The 20,352-nt window shown below is 38.3% G+C and overlaps 2 protein-coding genes across 2 annotated transcripts; one reads left to right on the top strand and one right to left on the bottom strand.

The window, feature by feature from the left end:
- Nucleotides 1–93: 93 nt before the first annotated feature.
- Nucleotides 94–8,505, top strand: LOC140992425 (uncharacterized). The gene is made up of 11 exons (XM_073462726.1): nucleotides 94–355; nucleotides 3,591–3,746; nucleotides 3,858–3,983; nucleotides 4,120–4,280; nucleotides 5,744–5,843; nucleotides 5,932–6,042; nucleotides 6,199–6,219; nucleotides 6,569–6,589; nucleotides 6,691–6,717; nucleotides 6,816–6,875; nucleotides 7,038–8,505. Exons 1-11 carry the CDS (start codon nucleotides 298–300, stop codon nucleotides 7,055–7,057), a joined length of 861 nt encoding a protein of 286 aa, XP_073318827.1. The 5' UTR covers nucleotides 94–297; the 3' UTR covers nucleotides 7,058–8,505.
- Nucleotides 8,506–10,500: 1,995 nt separating this feature from the next.
- slc19a1 (solute carrier family 19 member 1) lies at nucleotides 10,501–19,523 on the bottom strand. Its single transcript, XM_073462166.1, has 6 exons — nucleotides 19,378–19,523; nucleotides 17,091–17,700; nucleotides 13,879–14,644; nucleotides 12,518–12,710; nucleotides 12,120–12,261; nucleotides 10,501–11,915 (listed from the first exon to the last, which is right to left on the bottom strand). The coding sequence occupies exons 2-6, from the start codon at nucleotides 17,367–17,369 to the stop codon at nucleotides 11,721–11,723; spliced, it is 1,575 nt and encodes a 524-aa protein (XP_073318267.1). The 5' UTR covers nucleotides 17,370–17,700; nucleotides 19,378–19,523; the 3' UTR covers nucleotides 10,501–11,720.
- Nucleotides 19,524–20,352: the final 829 nt, after the last annotated feature.

Here is a 20,352-nt window from a genome sequence, read left to right as displayed (position 1 = left end):
CAGCCAATCAGAGGCGGAGCGGGGCGGGTCATTCCTTCCCCATCCTATGTAAACAAAAATGGCGCCTAATGGAGGCGGAGACTGAGTGAGCTTGTTGGTTAAACTTTGCTTTCACTTTTATCCAGCCGCCCAGCTCCGCTTCTCTGCCAAAGCTAGCATACTAATGTTAGCTCACAATGAGTTTTAGCTTTTAAATAAGGTTATTTGACATGTTTGCTTCGGTTCGGCACTGCAGGAGTGTAGTTGTCCCGTTGTTTCTGACCGTGTAACAGTGAGGTGTTGCCGCCTTGGACATCCATGATGAAAGTGGCCGGTTGGGTGTGTGTGTTTCTGGCTGCCGTGTCCGCAGACCCCGGTGAGTTCATCGCTGCTAGCTTAGTTTAACCTCACTTGTTTATGTCACACTGAAAAGCATATGTTTGTGGTTTAAAGAGTGGTATGTGTGCAGGTTGTGTCGCAGTACTGTAGCTGGCCCCACCCAAAGTAAACCACATGTAGGTAATGCAGGTTTCAGTGCTGCTGGACTGTTTAATGATGTTAAATGTCAACACACTGTGTGAGGGCTGCGACCTGACACCTCACATGCACAGCAGAGGACAGTGTCATGGAGCAGGATGGGACAGAAATGTATGGAAGCTCATCTCTGCCAGAAGAAAAGATTTAAAAACTAAGCTTGATGAAAAAAGTATAAAAAGTGAGAATTATGAGCAAAAAAGATAATTTTCCACTTAGAGCTGGACGATATGACCCTAAAATAATATCGCAATCGACATTTTGCACTTCATAAATGCCAGGACTGCTAGGAAAATTAAAAATCACAATATTTTTGAGCTAATAGGCCCTAATACAAGATGAGTTTTCTGTTAAATACTCATCAGTAATGTGGATATAATCACTAGGGCCGCACTCACACTAGGCAATCTGAACGGTGCCCAAGCACGTTTGACCCCCCAAAGTCCAGTTTGTTTGACTAGTGTGAGCGCTTCACTTTCTTGGCCCTGGCACGGTTGGAAGAGGTGTGCTTCGTCACGGCACGGTTGCTCATGCACGAGCACAAGCACGGGCACGCAACATGGACATGAAGTATAATCATGCGTAAAACACCGCCTTGTTTAATCAAGATATCCAGGAATGTGAGACCAAAACGACACAAAATAATCCACAAAATTGTCAGTAAAGTGAGTCATGTTCTCTGTGTTGTTCTGCATTGTGCTACAACTTGATGATTTATGTACAAGAGGTAACCGTGCTCAGGCCCGGTTGTGGCCGGAGCAATGTGAGTGCAGGGGAGGAGGGAAAATCGTACTTCAGCAATATACGGAGCAACTGGGCCAAGTGTGAGTGCACCCTTACGGTGGGAAAATGACATCACTTTAATGTAATGCATCCTTTAAAACCAGGAAAGGACAACAGTTGCTCCATATCACAATACAACAATATACAAAATCTTAGACGATATCGTTATCACGACAACAATGTATATTATATTATTATATATTGTCCAACGCTATTTCAACTTTTCATTTCATAATTGTGACTTACGATGGGATTTCTTTTATCATTTATAATTTAAGGTTTTCATCATTTATTTTTCCTTTAACTGGTGGAAGTGGGTTTCCATAGAAATGAGCCGTAGAGAACAGACAAATAGCAGCGTATGTATACAGAAGAGTTATAAATAACAAGGAAGAGAGCAGAACAGAGAGAGATATAAAAGTTAGGAATAGAATAAAAGAGTTATTTTTTCGTAATTGTTATTAAACTTTGGCAGCATGTGCAAATTGTCATGTCCTTACAGTAGCAGCCAGTTTATCAGGGACACCAAGCTAAAACTAAAGCAGTCTAATACAACAGCCCTGCTATAAATCGTCCCCTCACAATGGTTCTCGTGTTCAGTTTTTCGTGAAAGCTGCTTTCGAGGTTTGATTGAATTGTCACTGACAGGTATTTCTATTATTTTGTCCACCCTATTTCTATAAATGAGGCTAGACTAAATAACAGAAACAGCTCTCCATATAAAGCAAAGCAGCTCAACAGCAGCACACACAACTGTGCATCTTGTAAAACATCCTCTCAAACAGTTTCAACACAAAGTGATTGAGGAAGTACTCAGATCCTTTTCTGTAGTAAAAATACTTAAAACCACACTGTTAAAATACTCTGCATTGAAAATAAGCTTAAACTTTAAACTGGTGGCAACAACGATCTCAATTAAATGCTGATTCCTCTAGTTGGCTTTTCACACTGCATATTTTAAGCCCAGGGCTTTCCTGAGCCTGGGGCTAAGAAGGTTTTAATAATGCTTTTAGCTCTGGGCTAAGAATATGCAGTGTGACAAGCTTGTATATGACCTTAATAATCTACATTAGACCATCAGCAAGACGATTGGCTGTTTCTATGTAGTTTATTGTTATTATTATACAGGATTCTGACTTAAAATAAATTATGAAATTAAAGCTATTTTAATGGTGGAGTGCTGAGGATGAATTGAGGGGTGTCAAAGACCTATGGAGGACTGGACTTGCCAAAATCAGAATTAAATAGATATAGAAATGGCTAAATAAATTAATTAATGTCCCATTAAAAACACCAAAAATAAATTGAAAATTAATGAAGGCATGAATTAATTTATAAAAATGTGACATAAATAGATATCTCTGCTTTAATTTGCCTCTATATTTATTGACTTTTGTATTAATTTAACTATGTATTTAACTTGCCATTTAAATCCCATTTAATTTTATTTATTTATTTATGGTTTTGGCAGGTTCAGTCCTCTATACAGTACGGCACTAAAACAAAGTTTATTTTGTTTTACCATCGTCATATTACAGTTACTAATAGATACATCATCAATGCATCCTGCAAACATTTGTTTTAAAAAAGTAATAAAAACATGTTGCATCTTTCTTTAACTCACTCAAAAAACAAGTGCACAAGCAAGCCCGATCAAGAGCTTTATGCTCATACCGCTTTTTGTCCACAGGGGCCGCCAGAGTCAAGTTCATGATTTTATTTTTGCTTCCTACTAGAAGAAGTTTACATGTTTTAATGCTCAAATTGCTCAAAACAGTCTGTTTTCTGTGGGAGAAAGCTTCTGTTGGTGCAGACTTTGACCTTTTTAACAAGAAGCAACCTTTCAAGAAGCACGATAGATCAAGAAGCACAAGAATAGGTCTCATTTAAGTAAAATAAATGTTTGTTTTGCATGAAAAATGACAGAAATTTTTATCAAAATAGTAGCAGATTATCAATTAATTGACATGTCATTCAGCTGTACTTGTATACTTTCATATATGCTGTGTGCAAAAGTCTTAATTTGTAAAGTAACTAAAGCATCAGATGATCAAAGTGAACTGAAAAGTACGGTACTTTCAGTGAAGTATAGAGTGGCATAAGAGGGAAGTACAAGTACCTCAAAGCTGTACCACAGTACACCCACGACTGCTAATCCATACTGCAGTTCACTGTGAACTGTCCTACACTTGTGTGTGAAATTGATTTTAAATAATAACTTAATATAATAAAACTATTTTAAAGTATGTTTAAACAAGAAAAATAGCACATTGAGCTTCTTTTTGTCCTCGCAGAGACAAAACTGTACAAGAAGGTGGGCGATGACGTCGTCCTCCAACCAGGCACTGCCTCTGTGACCGACCCTATCACCACCATTACATGGAGATATGGTCCTGACCTCGCCATGCAGTGGGATGGAACAGATATTGATGGTTATCGTCATTTCAAAGGTATGTTGAGCCGAGTTTAGCTCCATTCAGTGTTGTTTATGATAGGTTAATGCTTTTAATTCTTTTATGAGACTTGTGTTGAGATGTTAACACCGTCCATGTTTGTTAAAGACCGTGGCAGCCTGAACATTTCAAACGGAGCGATGACAATCACAGGACTGACTCGAGGCGACAGTGGACAGTACAAAGCGGAAATCAACGGCGTCCTGGCCAGTCCAACTAGTCTCACCGTCATCTGTAAGTGGATCAATTACACACAGCTTAGTGAGGCTTATCAAGATGCCTCACTAAATTCAGTTCCTAATTGGATTTAATCTGGTGAAATCAAGGAAAAACACAACATACTTCTAATTTTTTGTCTGAATAACAACAGATCCCGTCCCGACACCCACTGTTATCAAATTCTGTGATGATGAGACCAGCTGTGTTTTGACCTGCGATGGAAACACCACAGACATTGAACTGTTCACCTACACGTGGCGTTTAGGCGACAAAGTGTTGACAGATTCAAGCAAGGAGCAACGCATTACAAAGGTGTGGTATACTCACACATCAGACTGAGGTCTACACAGGTACTGCAGGTCACAGCATGTGAAGGCAGGCAGGCGCACACCGAGGAGTATTTCAGGATGTCAGTGGTGCAGTTTGATTCGCTGCTAGACCACCAAGTTCAGCAAACCAGTTAATCCTGAATAACAGCTGACAGTATGTAGGGACACACACACACACACATAGCAGGGTTAAAAAAGTACTCAAAAATCATACTTGAGTAAAAGTAAAGATATTGTATTAAAATATTTCTTTGATGAAAGTGAAAGTCACCCATGTGAATAGTACTCGGGTAAAAGTCTTAAAGTGTCTGACATTAAAAGTACTAAAGTATCAAAAGTGAAAGTAAATTATAATCATATTTGGCTCTGATGCAGCATGTAATCTGCAAAGTAACTAGTAATCAAATAAATAAAGTAAATGAATAAGTAAAAAGTACAATATTTGCCTCGAATGTAGTGGAGTGGAAGTATAAAGCAGCAGGAGATGGAAATTAGAACCAACTCAAAATTGTACTTAAGTACAGTACTTGAGTAAATGTACTCAGTTACATTCCATTAGTGGAAACAGCGAACAGAAAACTCAACAAACAAGTTCTTTGTGTAACTGAGATGATTACAAAATCTTTTTCTTCACTACATTATAATCATCTATGATGGAAAGAATTCAAATTCAAGGTGCTTAACTTGAGTGTTTCCATTTATGGAACTTTATACTTCTACTCCACTACATCTCAGAGGTAAAATATTGTGCTTTTTACTCAATTACATTTGTCTGACAGCTTTAGTTACTAGTTACTCTTCAGATTACCTTCCTGCCCAGTGAAAACCACGTATCCCCAGATATGTTGATTGTTTGTGATAAACTGACAGTGTTGTAAAAAGTACCCAAAAGTCATACTCAAGTAAAAATCTTAAAGTATCTGATGTTAAATGTACTTAAGTATCAAAAGTACAAATAAAAGTAAACAATACATATATCTACATGGATGTATATTGATTATATACTGATTATCAGATTTTATTTTTATCTGGTTGTTGATATATATAAATTAATTTAAAAATGTTCTACTTTTGCTCTGATACCACATGTAATCTGCAAAGTAACTAAAGTAATCAAATAAATGTAGTGGAGTTAAAAGTACAATGTTTGCCTCTAAAATGCAGTGGAGTGGAAGTATAAAGCAGCAGAAAATGGAAATACTCAAGTAAAGTACCTTTTTAAAATTGAACTTAATTACAGTACTTGAGTAAATGTACTTAGTTACAGTCCATCATTTCTTACATGTGGGAGGATATATCTAACATGAGTGGGAAACCAGAACAATGTTGTGAAAAGACTCATATCTCAGTAATGAGCAGCTATTATCATTATCATTATTATTATTATTATTATTATTATTATTATTATTATTATTATTATAAGCTATTATTTCCCTCTGCTCTCAGGAGGACAGTTCGAGCATTAAAGAGTTCAGCTGTGAGCTGCAGAATCCCGTCAGTCAGGAGAGCAGCCAACCAATCTCCAACCCTTTCATCACGTCATCAAGTCAGTTATTACTCATCACAATCTAAATTATCCTCTGACGTGTGAAACACTGTGACGCCCGCTTATTGCTGCTGATGTCGTTTCACAGCGCCTCCCACTCCAGCAGCAGCACCCCTGAAGATCTCCACAGGACTCACAGTGTTCATCTCTCTGCTGGCTGCTGTGCTGGTGCTGGTTATCTTTCACAGATGGAAAGCAGGTCAGAACTTCGGGGACGCTTTTATTGCACTTTATACGTCAATATTCGCAACTGGCAACCACATCAAATCAAGTAAATGTGTCACGTGAGTCTACTGTGTTTATCTACGATTTAAGTTTAGTGAGACATTTCTATCATTTTGTTTATTTCTTCCAGGAATGTGGTTCTTCCAAGAAGGTAAGAATACTTTTAACATGTTGAAAAGCCAAAGACTTCCATATTTAATAATCTGACTATATATTTTCGTCATTTAGTCTGTAAATGTTCCCTGAAATAAACCACATTAATCGCAATGTACAAATAATAGTTTTGTGACCTCACTAGGAAACCACATCCAAATTCCTCAGTTGAAAGACCCGCTGAAATATGATCTACATGTGACTAATTAATTAATTGTTTAACCAAAATAGTCGCACCCTGGAGTGCTGGTGACACTCACTGGGCTTTGTTGAAGTTCTTAAGCAAACGGTGATAGATACTGACTTTCTTAATTAACATATTCTCTGTTGCAATTCCCTCCATGCAGAGTCCATGCCCTGGGAAGCAGGTCAGTAACTGAAACTACTTGTACCATTATTCCTGTATCTTGTTGTACCTTTACAAATACAATAACAGGCATCATATGTGCTGTATGTTACTGTCTGCTAGGCTTCTGGAGCAAGCAGGAGAGGCCACGTAAGTTTGAGTTTCAGTCTGGTTCCTGTATTTTTATTTAAACTTTTTACTATGATGAAAAAATTGACGTCTATATGTGGCTGTCTTCTTCAATCCAGCAAGAGAGGCTGCTGAATCTAATGGCACCACTACTCGTGGCGAGAAGGCAGAAACAGACGGTAAGAAACGACTGATAAAAATCACCTGCTTGTCTCTAAATATAACAATTTTTATCAGTTGTATTTGTTTCATATTTTATTATTACTGTTTTTAAGGTTACACGTGATGTTAAACCTCCAATCTGCACTTATTTACTCTTCTTTGCTTTTCTCATTCGTCAGAGGAAACACCAATGACATAAGCTGCCAAGCGACGCCTGTCTGGGCCGGTTAACCGTAAATCAAGACGATATGAGAAGCTTCAGAGTGAAGCTGAAGAGTTTCAGGATAATCCAGAGGTTGTCACATACTTTGGGGTTGGTCTATCCTGTGTTTACACTACACATATTATTTAAGATCTGTTAATAGTAGTGCCAACTCCAATGCTTTAAATGTAAAACTCATTTTAAAACAGAAAGGGAGGGAAATTATTTTAAAGCTACTTTCTATTTCTACATATTTTTATTGCAAACACTTAAAAAAGGGAATGATTTAAGCTATCTGTCATGAAATAAAATTAGACAAAGAGTAATTAGCCCACAATGTAATAAAAACCCTGACAAAGAGAAATGCTTTCACACCTCATGTCTTCTTGAGGCTTGTCTCTAGATTCTCCACAGAGGCGGCGAGGAGCCTCTCAGTTTAGACAATACCAGGAAACCTGCAAAGTGTTTTCCTTTCCTGCCGGTACCTGGTACCTCGAGCTCATTAAACCCCTGACTGTGGATGATTCGTGATTGGAAGCACGTCTGGTGTTGACTCCTGCAGCCTCACAGCGTCCGAGGAGAGCTCAGACCGTGTGGGGAGGAAGTGCACTGAGAGCAGATGGGGGGGAAAAAAGAGATGCCATTGTTTGCTTTGGACCAACAAGCAAGGCATTGTACAGAGTGTGTGTGAGTGTGTGTGTTTAGCATTAATGTGAACAAAATATTGTGGGATGTCAAGATCGAACAAAGTCAATCATGTATATCTACCTTACTTATTTGGGTTTTTGGGGGGGTTTATTCTCATTTCTCTTATCTTAATTAACTCATCTTCATCTTTGTTTTGTATTTTAATGTGTACTCTGCATCTGAAGGACTGTGGCTTTTTTGTGTACATGCAGTATATGTGTTTAAAAGTGGAAGACAGGTTTGTTTTTTGTCACTTAAAGGGGCAATTTGTAAGATGTGGCCAGAATTTTTGTTTTAAAATTAACTCCATGGCTAACTGAGCTACTTGCTAACGGCAGCTCATCACTCCAGCCAAACAGTGTAGTGAATACATTCTGGCCATTTCTTACAGATTACACCTTTTAACTTTTCTTTCCTCTGAATCTTCATTTTTGTTTCTTGAAGTTTAAAACACAACAGAGCTGAAAGGATCAGGCTTTTGCTCACAAGGGAACCACTTTTAAAGGTTAAAACCTTTGTTATTTAAATTATTTGTGGAACCAGTTTTTAACATGCTAAGCAGCACTACTTAATCCAAAGCATCAGTCATGAATGAGTTGTTGCATCAATGGTTTTAAATTGAAAACATTTTTTTGACGGAAGGCACTGACTTATTCATACCCCCTTAGCTTAGTATTTATTGTGACTTGTTGCTCTGTCTGAGAAAATGTTTTATAAAGGATATATTGAATAAAGCCAGCAGAATATCAACCCTGAAATTATGTTTTTTGTGTTTGTTCACCTGCACATAAATGTCTTTCGACCATTTTTAAAAAAATGTACATGTCTCTTTTCTTTTATACAGCAAGATGAAGGTGCAAAAGTGATGCAAAGTTGAACCACTTGAGGGCAGCAAGTCGACACATTTCACTTGGATAACAGGACGGAGTTGTGTTTACTGTGGGTTACATCATTGCTTAAAACTGCAGGCAGCTGCAATATCTTTCTGATAGTGTGTATGTATATATATATATATATATGTACATATACTTTATATTTTCTAATATATGCCAAAGTTCATTGGCATTCTTTATTGGTTTGTCTTTGCATTTTTGATTCAGAGAATAGACTTAATTATAACGATGTGTCATTATATGTACATGTTACTATTAATACACTATTAAAAATGAAAATATTGATATAATCTCGTGGCAACAGGAAAGGGAGAGGCTATGTGAGTCGGAAGAAGAGGCTGGGTGTTTTTAAATGGCTGTTTTGTACATTAATTAAGAAAGTGCAGAACAATATCTGTTTAAAAAAGCTGCACTTTCTCTCGACTTCATATAAACTTATGGTGCATACGTCACTTCAGTTTATGGCTCATTTTCCCTTTGTAAACTTTGAGCACAAGCTGCTTAAATATACTTTACGTAACACTAAATATGTTTAACTGGGAGAAAAAAAAGGGCTGAATCATCTTGTGTGAATGCAACACTGAATAACTGACCATCTGTGTGAGCTGCTGAATCATTGCTTACTCAAAGGCTATCCGGGCCAAAGGTGACTCTCCAACAGCAAACAACTCCACTTCTTCCTTTTTATTCCTGTGATATAAGATCTATATAAAGTTAAACACAGAACTTTTCACAGAAGGAGGAGAAACCAGGTGTAGAACAACAAGATTTATGTCAGCGGGGCTTCATCACGTCACTGCTCAGCTGTAGAAACATTCCAGATTAAGACAGCTGACCTCCTGCTTAGACAAGCAGAAAAACAAATGAGAATCTAAAGTCCCTTCGTGCTGTGATCAGCAGCTGCAGCTGACCAAACAACTCACATTTACAAGAAGAAGCTTTATTTTTATCACATGTACAACATGGTGAAACTGGTTCTCTGCATTTTAACCCAACCTGAGGGAGACTGACTGGAGAATTAACCGAATGTTACTAATATATCATTTCTACGTGCTTTAAAGACAAAGCACATGCCTAGGAATTTAGTAATTCAATCACAGTATTATTAAAATATTAAATACCCAATTTACCTGTATAATTATTTATAATAACCAATTGTTTTTTGAAGTATCCTCCTTACATTGTTGCAGTATGTAATATGTAATATGCAAGAGAATGGTTTCATGTTTCAAAAACGTGTTTTCTTTGCTGATGATGTGATGCTCTCCCTAAAATACTGAATAGTTTTTCTTCTTCAGGGCTACAAAATGTTTAAAATCAAGTAATCACAAATGGGGAAATCATAAGATATATAAATATATATAAGATACGATGGCCTTCCACGTCATTGAGCAAGGCACTTAAAAGATATATGTAACATTTCTGCATAAAAATGTCTAAAAACGACAACACTTTAATGTGTTTTGTTGAGTTGTGTACTGACATTACCCAAAATGTTTCTGACTTGTTAAAACCAGAGAAATCCTACTTTTATTCAAGTTAACGGTGCATTTCATTAGGTTGCCTTCCAGGAGAAGTTCAGAGTGAGGAGGGAAGTCAGTGAAAGTGACTAAAGATAACATGAATAAAACTTTTAAAAAACATTAACTCATCCGTGAACATTTCTGCCTTAGTGACCTCAGACAGACTTTCATCAGTAGTGGCTGTTTCATTTGAATTTAACAATGAAGACGACTCCCACAAACCCACGCTACTTGCATTTAACATTTTGCTTTAACTGAAAGTCCTCTAGAGGCAGAAATTACATACTGTGTGTTTAAAGTATTCAACAAAGTGAGTAATGATGAACAAATCCTCAAGGAGCTTTTATCCACCAAACGTAATTTATTCGTGAATAAAAAATAAACATCTGATTGACGCCAGTGTTTCCTTTTTACAGCATTCAGACAGGGTCACAGCTTCTCATCAATTATCAAATCAAAATATTAAAAAACATCTATACATTCTGAAATTAAGTACAATCCAACTCAAAACTTAGTTACTACTGTCGTCTCTACAGTAAGAAAGGGCCTCTTAATTCAAAGTCTACAGGCCGCACCTGCTTCTTAAGTAAGCAAATGGACATTTTAAAAACCTACTTGGTGTTTTTAAACTGTTGCATCACATAACACTGTGTTACTATGTTGTCTGCAGGAGTGAAGTGCCTCCTGCATTTAAAACAGCTGGACTTGAATAGAGTTGAAGCCCTTCCTGAGGGTTCGTTGGTAGAGTCATGGCAGCAAATTAGCAGCAAGAATATTGACTATTGATTGTGCGTTATCAATCCTGTCAGGAGGTATCTTCACCCAAGACAGAACTAAAAATGAATGCTAGGGAAAATATATCACATTTAAACAACCATATCGAGTTGTGTATTTGGACTAATTGCCAAATAAAAAGTGTCTGTGTAAAAGTGTCTATTTCTCCTGTGCAATACATTCTATAGTCAATATATCAAATATGGATCATTTCAAATATTGTGACGCTGCACATTACAAAAAGCAACTTTAACAGCTTCAAAGGATACAGATACAAAGGCTGTAGAAGGAGATACCCTTCTGAATCTGATTACACAACGATGTGATGTGATTATCAATAAAAGCAAGTATACTGGTGTGGTCAATTTCTAGTCAAATAACATATAATCAAGGAGCTGTAACATTCGATACAATAGGAGTGTCTGAGAAAATGCTGCCGTTTTAAATACTTGGTGATCACATAGTAATCGTGAACATCACTGTCACTGAAACAGGACAGTTTCAGCAAAATCTCAGTGTTTGAATGGTCCCTCTCTGTGTTGTTGTATGATTTGTCACAACATGACATGGCAAAGAAGCACTTAATGCTTCTTATTAAATAAAAAAAAGTAGAATTTACTGTACAACAAGACCCCTGCAGCCCTGCAGGGTGAGGCACTTCTACGATTAAGGCTGAACAAACCGCTCCAGCATCATCAGACGGTTAAATTGATTGATCCCGCTGAGTCTGAAGAGCTTATTCACAAAGAACTGGGATCTAGATAAGATCAGATGATGATGTCGTTATGCTTTGGCACTTTTGCCGTTAGACAGAGTTTCTGCGTCTGCAGCCACGGGGTGCAGCTCTGTGGACGCCGCCTGTTCGTCGGTCCCGCCTCCTTCAGCGGGCTGGTTTCTATAGTGACGGGTGATGACCACAGCGGCGCAGACAAAGTAGACGACGGTGAGAATGGTGAAGTAAACGAAGTACACCAGGAACTGTAAGAGAGAAATAAAGACTTCTTAGAATCAGATTTGAGAAAAAAAAACATCATTACTTTATTTGCAGCACTCAGAACATGAGTTTGTGTATTAACAGTGATATAAAAACATGAAATAAATCCAGGGGAAACACAGTCAAGTTGGCAGCATTGTATGCGATGCTTTCATGATCTTTAAAAAGGTATTAAGACACTGTTCTACCTGACTGTGAACATCCAACGCCAGACCTCTCTTGTCAGCAAAGATCAGGTTGATGATGGTCTTCAGGATGGTCCCCAAAAAGGTGTTGATGCCGAACACTAAGGCGCAGAGCTCCTTGGTGAGAGACGAGGCAATCTGGAAACTACGGAGAGACGAAAAGATGATGAGCACAGAGCCCAGAACACAATAATATTCAGTTTACTGTAAAAGCCAAGAAAAACACAATCTGCACAAAAAATATGTGCAGATGAATGACTACTGGTTGCAGCTCTAGTTTAGTTTCTGAACTTTTTTATAATCATCACTAAAATCAGAGGAGGTTACCTCCTACACCACAAGATCGTAGTAAGTAACTTCTGTAGTTTCATAGTAAGACAATATTATTATTTGGCACTCACGTGGCGATAGGCACCAGGAACTGGTAGAAGCCCCTGAAGAGGACGTAGGCGAGGTAGCAGACCCAGATGTTGTCTGTGGTGCCCATGAGCAGCAGTAGACCGGCCTGCAGTGCCGTGATCAGACCGATGACCAGCTCGGACCAGACGTTCCACCGAATCTTCACATAGCCTGCGCTGAAGGACGTCAACGTACCTGCAGAGAGATACACATCAATCAAGGTTCAACATTTCCAGAACTCTGGTCATCTGGAGCATCGTATTATAAAGTAGTATCATGTTTTATTCTTTTAATATTGGCAAAAATCCTGACTCAAGTGTACAAGATTTTAGTTTTTCAGTTTGTAATATTCAAGACAAGTCAAATCAGTAACAACACTAACAACTCACTAACCTCTAAGCCACTATGACATAATTTTTCTTCTCTTATCATTTAGCTTTTACAGGTTTTATTTTACAGCGTAACTTTTACTGCTTCCACATGACGACCAGGTTATTTATTTAAAGTGCTACCTTTGTCCTTCACAGCCGTTTAAAGGCTGCTTACAGAAGACTAAACCCGATGATGTAATCACTTGGCAGAATAAAGCTTGGAGATCAATTACTCAACCTCCTAACTATCTACAGAGGGGAGAAGTCCACAGTCAACTAACAGTCAACATTTCCTGGATTTGTGTAAAGCTGCAACAGTTAGTTGAATAACTGACTAGTCAATCGAAAACAAAATTAATTGATAAACATTTTGATAATTTATCAATCGTTTCAGTCATTGTTTGAGCAAAAATGTCAAACATTTGCTAGTTTCAGCTCGTTTCAGACAGTAAATGAAGAGTTTTTGGGTTTTGGACTGTTGGTTGGACAAAAAAAGCAATTTGAAGACGTCACAATTTTCTGACCTTTCATAGACTAAACGATCAATCGATTAATCAGGAAAATAATCTGCAGACTAATCTGTAATGAAAATAGTAGACCCATAACTTCGATCTGTATAACTAACTGAATATCTTCCATATTTAACATTGTTTCCCTTCCTCTTCTTAAGGCCATCTTCAAAAGCACAACTTTTCTCTTATCTTTGCGTCTCAGAGTTTCCAGAACTTCATGCAAGAAGACCACTCCTAATAAAAAAACAAACACTTCCTTCTGGCCCTCTGTTGAAGGGCTTGATGTTTGTTGTTGTTGTTGTTGAGCACAGAGTTGTCCTCATTGTCTAAATTTAGACGGCAAGCGGGATCAGCATACTAATGTGAAAAAGCACGTAGGACTGTGAAACTGAAAACCAACCGCTGTCTGGACACTGAGCGTGAAACACAGATAAGTTTGCACTATTCCCTAAAAGTATTGTAGCTTGAAAGATGTCTCACTCAGCAGGGTAGAAGCCGCCTCCACCGCCCCGTTGTAGACGTGCTTGTTCTCCGTGGCCGGGTAGACTTTGTTCCACAGGATGTGGACGTAGAACAGCACCAGGTAGTAGCCTGTGGAGTTGAACACCCACCACAGGGACCAGAGCCTCAGGTTGGGCCTCTTCAACACGTTTCTCACCTCAAGCAGCATCTGCAGTATAACAGAGTCCTTCCAACGTGATGCTGAGGACGGCACAGCGTCTTTCGGGTTGATTTTGTCCAGTTCGGATTTGGATGCTGCTGCTGCCAGTTCCTTCTGCTCCTGATTCCGCAACCGGTTAAAAAACAGGGAGCGTTTAGGCCACGGGAGGCACAGCGAGAGCAGCAGACCGAAGCTGACGAAACCCAGCGATATCGCGTTGAGGGTGTAGTAGCTGACGTTGCCAACAGACATGCACAGCTGGCCCACCACCGAGCTGATGAACACCCCCAAGAGCACCGCGGAGCGCGAGTATCCCGCCACGCGCTGGTAGAGGGTCGGACTGACCAGGGAGAAGATGTAGGAGGAGTAGGCCACGCGGCAGGCCATGGTGATGCCGTAGAAGAACTCCATGAACTGCATCTCCAGGAGGCTGGTGCCCAGGAGCAGGATGACCCAGATGACCACCTGGCTGACGCCCTGGATGATCAAAACCGGCTTGTAGCGCATCAGATCCGTCAGCAGGAATGCCGGCACCAGCACCGCCATGTAGGAGTACGTCAGCACGGGAGTGATCTCATTGGTCACCTGGAAATGACAGAAGGTTGTGATCAAGGTTACAAGGATCATTTAAAGGTTACAGATCCTAAAATGTGAGGATTTACTGCTCGTCTTTATCATCTATGATACTAAATGAGGAGTTGTTTGGTTTTGGACTGTTGGTTGGACAACACAAACAATTTGAAGACACCACTGTGGGCTCGGAAACTTGTGAAATTTTATAAACTAAACAATTCATCTTTTATTTACTATCGTAATCGTAAATGAAAATAATCATCAGTTGCAGCCCTATCCGGCAGACAGCACTTCTTCTTCAGCTGAACAACCTCCAGTGATGATGATGACTGTAAATGTGACCGTGAACTATTTAGTGGCCTGATCAGGAAATTATGTATACTTATCTCTCCTTAGATTTCATTTAGGGTCGTTAATGATTAATCGCCATGAAGAATTGGATTAAAAATATATTAACTGACAATCAGAGAGGAGCATAAATACATCATAAAGTGTCAACATTACAAATATTTGATTATCAATTCTATCAAATTAAAATACACAATACTAGTATGAGAAAATGTATACATTCAATTTTTATTTTTCATATATTTCTTATTACATTTTAGCCATTTAGTAGTATTAGTAGTAGAAGTATTTTTTTTTTTGGCCAGTTGTTGTATAGAGACATGAAGTCATTGTTTTGTAGTTTATGTTCTGGTCTCTTCTCCAAATGTAGCCTCCTCTGATTTGCATCGAACTTGGATCATCTCAGTGGTTAAAGCAGTTTGCTAATAGAAAACGTCCATTGTGTTTGTCGTCCTTAATCAATAGATAAGGCAGCTGACTATCACTACAGGAAATTAAAAAATTTGTATCCCTAACAACAATCTGCATATCACAATACAAAGTTGGGCAACATGAAGTGACAATCAAATCAACTTTAGAGCTGCAACAATTACATTATAAATGTATGAGACAACTGTCAGAACTTGTTTAAGTCTTTTTTCAAGCAAAAATGGCTGTTTTTCAGCTACTCGAATGATAAGACTGATTTATATTACTGTAAATTTAATATTTTCAGGTTATGGACTGTTGGCTCAGACAAACTTGGCTCGATACTTTTCACTGTTTATCATTTTATATAGTCAACCAGTGTTTTTCAGCCCTCTTCCTGGGGACCTCTGCCCTGCATATTTAGACATTTCCCTGCTCCAACACACCTGATTCACATGAACAGGTCGTTATCAGGCTTAATCAGAGCTTGATGACGAGTTGATCGTTTAAATCTTGTGTTGGAGCAGAAAAACACCTGAAGATACACAGAGGCCCTCCAGGAACAGGATTAAAAAACACTGAACTAAACAATTAATCGAGAAAATAATCTGCAGATTATTCGCTAATAACAATCATAGTTCCAGCCCGAATCAAACTGATGTAATATAGTGTGTTTCACAAGTATTCACTACACTACACATTAGTGTTACTAAAAAATATATATTCCAAATTTATATCATGTTTCATGTCTGTCAGTAATAATTATGTAATACCAGACGATTAGTGTACCATGAAAATCTAATACTGTTGCAACTCTAGCTGGGCTGCACATGTAATTCCAGTTGTGGTAGATAACAGATGATAAGGGATAAATTTAGTTTATTAAGTTATTGGAGGTCAGTGTATTCCCTGGAATATCATAAATACAGGAGTTTATGGGATTGTGGCAGTGACACTGATTTAGATACTAACATTAAGGCGTGTCCGACACAGCAAATCTGTGACACTTTGGCAAGTCATCAACTCCTGATACTAGGTCACGGTCACCTCAGAAAAAAAGAAAAACACTAGCTAACTGAATAGTTGTTTTTAAGATAATATTTAACCAAATTTAACACTGCTTTTTGGACAAATCATTGTATGTATGAATCAAGCGTTGCAGGAAGGGTTCAGTGGTTGGTTTAAACATTTGTAACATCAGAACTGTGGACTCACACAGAGGATCTTGACTCGTTTTGACAAAAAGGAAAATTCAAAAGATATAAATTAAATTAGTTATAACGTTTGTGACATTTAACAACTAAGGAATTCAATTTAAGACCTAATACTTAGAAGATTAAACTCAAGACTTTTTAAGGACCTGTAGACACACTGATCCAAATCTATAAAATCACACTACACTGATGATTTTGTGGCCATTTCTCGACTGCAAAACCTCCACAAGCCTATTAGACTGACTGACCCAGTTTGGAGGAATTTGAACTTTGACCACAGTACGATGGATCAGCAAACTCCCCGTGGTGCCACTCATTACCTCTGCTGTGTAATGAGTGCTCAGCTGTATGGAGAAAACTCATGAAAGAGTCTCACAGGTTAAGGAGTGTAGCTCTGCCTGACTCGGATGTCTTCTTACAGGAATAACAAGTTGGTGTTGTTTCTCTTCACATAAAGACAATAAACCTCCACAAAAATGACCACTAACCTCCTCCCTGGTGAAGTTCTTCTCAGGGCTCAGTAGATACGGCGTAATAAATGGCTCCCCGGGCTTTATCGATGCCATGAACCCATAGAAACACAAGAACATCACGGCCCACTTCCACTTTTTGGGGTCTCTTGCTTCCTCCTGAGGACCATCTGAGGGAGACAGGGCCTCACAAGCAGAGACGGCCATGTCTCCGTCTTCACATGTGGGCAACTTCATGTTCATCTCATTCTCGACGTCCGATCGGTCACCACTTAATGCTGTGTCTTCCGCCACCATTGTGTCAGCAGGCGTATGAGTATTGTTTCCTGCTCGGTCAAATCACATGAGGATTTTATTTGACTCGGAAAAACTGGAACGACTTGAAATTTACAAAACAAACCGAGCCGAGTGGGTCAGAAAACAGTCTGCGTCTCAGCTCGTCTGCCTCCCCATGCCAGAGAAGGACGATGTAAAATGGTGAGAACAAAGCATTTAACAGGGGTGATGACAATGTAGTTAAAATGCTACATGCTGCCACTCGCATGTAAGAGAAAGTGTTGACCTTTGCTCCATTCCACACTGTGAGAGCAGGCTAACCAGCAGCCGGGGGTCTGGTGTCATTGTCAACCTGAAAAGATAACAATGTTGTCAGTTCGGCAGACTATTTTGACGCAGAGCAGCTGACATTAGAGCACACACAGCTGTGTTATTTACTATGGAAGCAAAATTGTCATAGACCACAACAACTCCAAGGGGTAAACGCTTAAGTATCATCAGAGCCGACGATTTCATATTCGATTTAACGGTTCGAGTTATCTTTTAATTAAAAAAAAGTCAAAATTCTCTGATTTCAGCTACTTAAATGAGAATATTTTCTAGTTTCTTTACTCCTCTATGACAGCAAACTGAATATATTTGGGTTGTGGAAAAAACAGGACATTTGATGGCATCATCGTAGGCTTCGGGAAACACTGATCAACATTTTTCACCATTTTCTGACATTTTATAGACCAAACAACTAATCGATTAATCAAGAAAATAATCAGAGATTAATTAAGAGGGCAAATAATCTTTATTTGCAGCCCTATTTTGATTAAATCTGCAACTTATTTTCCCATTCAACTGATTTTTTGCAGGATAAAATATCAGAAAATGGTAGCTCTCAACCAATAAATCGGTTGGCCAATATAATCGGCTGATATTGGCCTGTCACACTTTTTTTTTAGATTACAGTGCAAATAAAGATGCTTAGGATCATTTATTACTACTTAATCCCCAGCAAAATCCCACCTCTGTTACATATCTTTGTCACAAGTGGCTGATAACCACAATTGAGGGAACACAGCAAAAAATGTGTATATTTTTGGGTGATATCTGTATCGGCATCACCCAAATAAATCTGGTGTAGTTGGGGCTCTAGGGGAGCTGTACTCCAAATACTGAGAAAAGTTTGGCCCCCTTTTGTGATTCTTTGTGTGTACTCGACGCCTCAGCAATTGCTTATTTTTCACTGGATTGGGTTGAAATTTGTCCTCAACATCGAAGAAATCCTGAGGACACTTTGCAAGTAGAGAGTACAGCAAGGTCCTGTGAATTTATTAGAAATATTTACATGATTTTTATTAGGAAATCCATGACATGAACTGAGAAAACCTCTGAATTCTGGGTGAGTTTTCTTGGAGTGACTCTTGTTTACTCTGGCACAGAAATAGTCAAGTTAATCATAGAAGAGCATGAAAACCAGACTAAACACAGCTTTAATGTCAATGAGTTCATGTCCTAGATAAGTCAGTGGGCACACATTTCTCATTACTTTCCTCAGAATGACATAAAGTGAAAACCAGGTGTATAAACTCACTCACACTCCTGAGGAATGAAGAACAAGTCCTCAGTTACGTGTCCACATTTTATGTAAACAAGACACATAAGCTAGCTAGTCACTGAGTAACACAGTGTTTAGCATGCCAGGGCTGCACTGGCTTCAATTGAGAGTCATGTTAGCTGCTAGTGTGCTAAAACCGTCTGTGGTCGGTTTACAGACATGAGGGAAATCACCCCGACACACAATTAATGCTCCAGTTGTGTAGTTGCAGCTAGCTAGCAAGCCGGCTAACAGCACGCAAGATTAAAAACAATGTATTCTTGTCGCTTTTCTTCGCGAAAACAATTAATAAAATAATCATTAAAGGAAGTAACAGGCAGCTCGTTGACAAAACAACAAGCTAGCGTACCACTGAGAGAGACAGCGCAGTTTTACTTCACATATAATTGTTTAGGAGACATGAAGTTGAGTAATGTTACATACCTCGTGTGCTGCATCTGCGGCTGCAGCGCTTAATTAGCAACGACGCTGCTGCTGCCGGCGGTCCCTCGTCGCAGTGGCTTCTGGGAAATGCAGTTCTACAGTGGTACTGACGTGATTTGAGCTGGTAAGACTTTATTTAAATGAACGATTTGAACTGAGTTAAACACAATTTCTTCTCGCCTCTTTTTTAAAATGCAAACTATTGAGTTCCTGCAATATTACATTTGATTTCACATTAATGTTTTTAGAAAGGGCGCCATCTGTTGGACAAATACAGTAGCAGCGTGCTTGTACAAATACACAGTATATACTACTACTACTACTACTACTAATAATAATAATAATAATAATAATAATAATAATAATAATAATAACAATACAATTCTTCTTCTATTGTTATTATTATAATGATTATTATCATAAGACCCATCATTTTAAAAAAAGTAATAAGAAGATGTATCTTCTTATAATACTATAATAATAAAATCTTGTAAATACACTTATGGAAATCTAGAAAATATATATATATTATATTAACTAATTCAGTAATAATTAGGCCATTTCTCAGTGACCACCCAGCTGGTCCATGCTACTTGCACTGGTTGCCAAGACACTGTTTAGAAATTCTACTTAAATGGAAGTGTAAATAAATATCCGTCATGTTTTGTGTATATGATTGAAAACTATTTAAAGTATATGGTAAAGCAATTTCAGCAGGTTATAAAATTCAAGTTTTCCCAGCCATTTGAGCATTTCTCAGCATTGTTGGAGAAGAATCTGAGATTAAAATTTCATTGGAAATTCATTCTAGACCATGAAAACCTCGTAAATCGCTGCTTTCAAGGTCACAATTGAACTCTGTCTCAATTATTAAAAGCAAAGGTGTGAAGTCGATTGTCATCCAATTCATCCAAGAGCCTTTTGCAGGTTTGTTAATGCTGTTTTCAATCATTTCTAAAATGAATTTTCTGTCAT

Source organism: Pagrus major, chromosome 24, assembly GCF_040436345.1.
Source record: "Pagrus major chromosome 24, Pma_NU_1.0".
Lineage (NCBI taxonomy): Eukaryota > Metazoa > Chordata > Actinopteri > Spariformes > Sparidae > Pagrus > Pagrus major.
The sequence above is the reverse complement of the archived record's forward strand: the minus strand, read 5'-3'. Positions and strand labels throughout refer to the sequence as shown.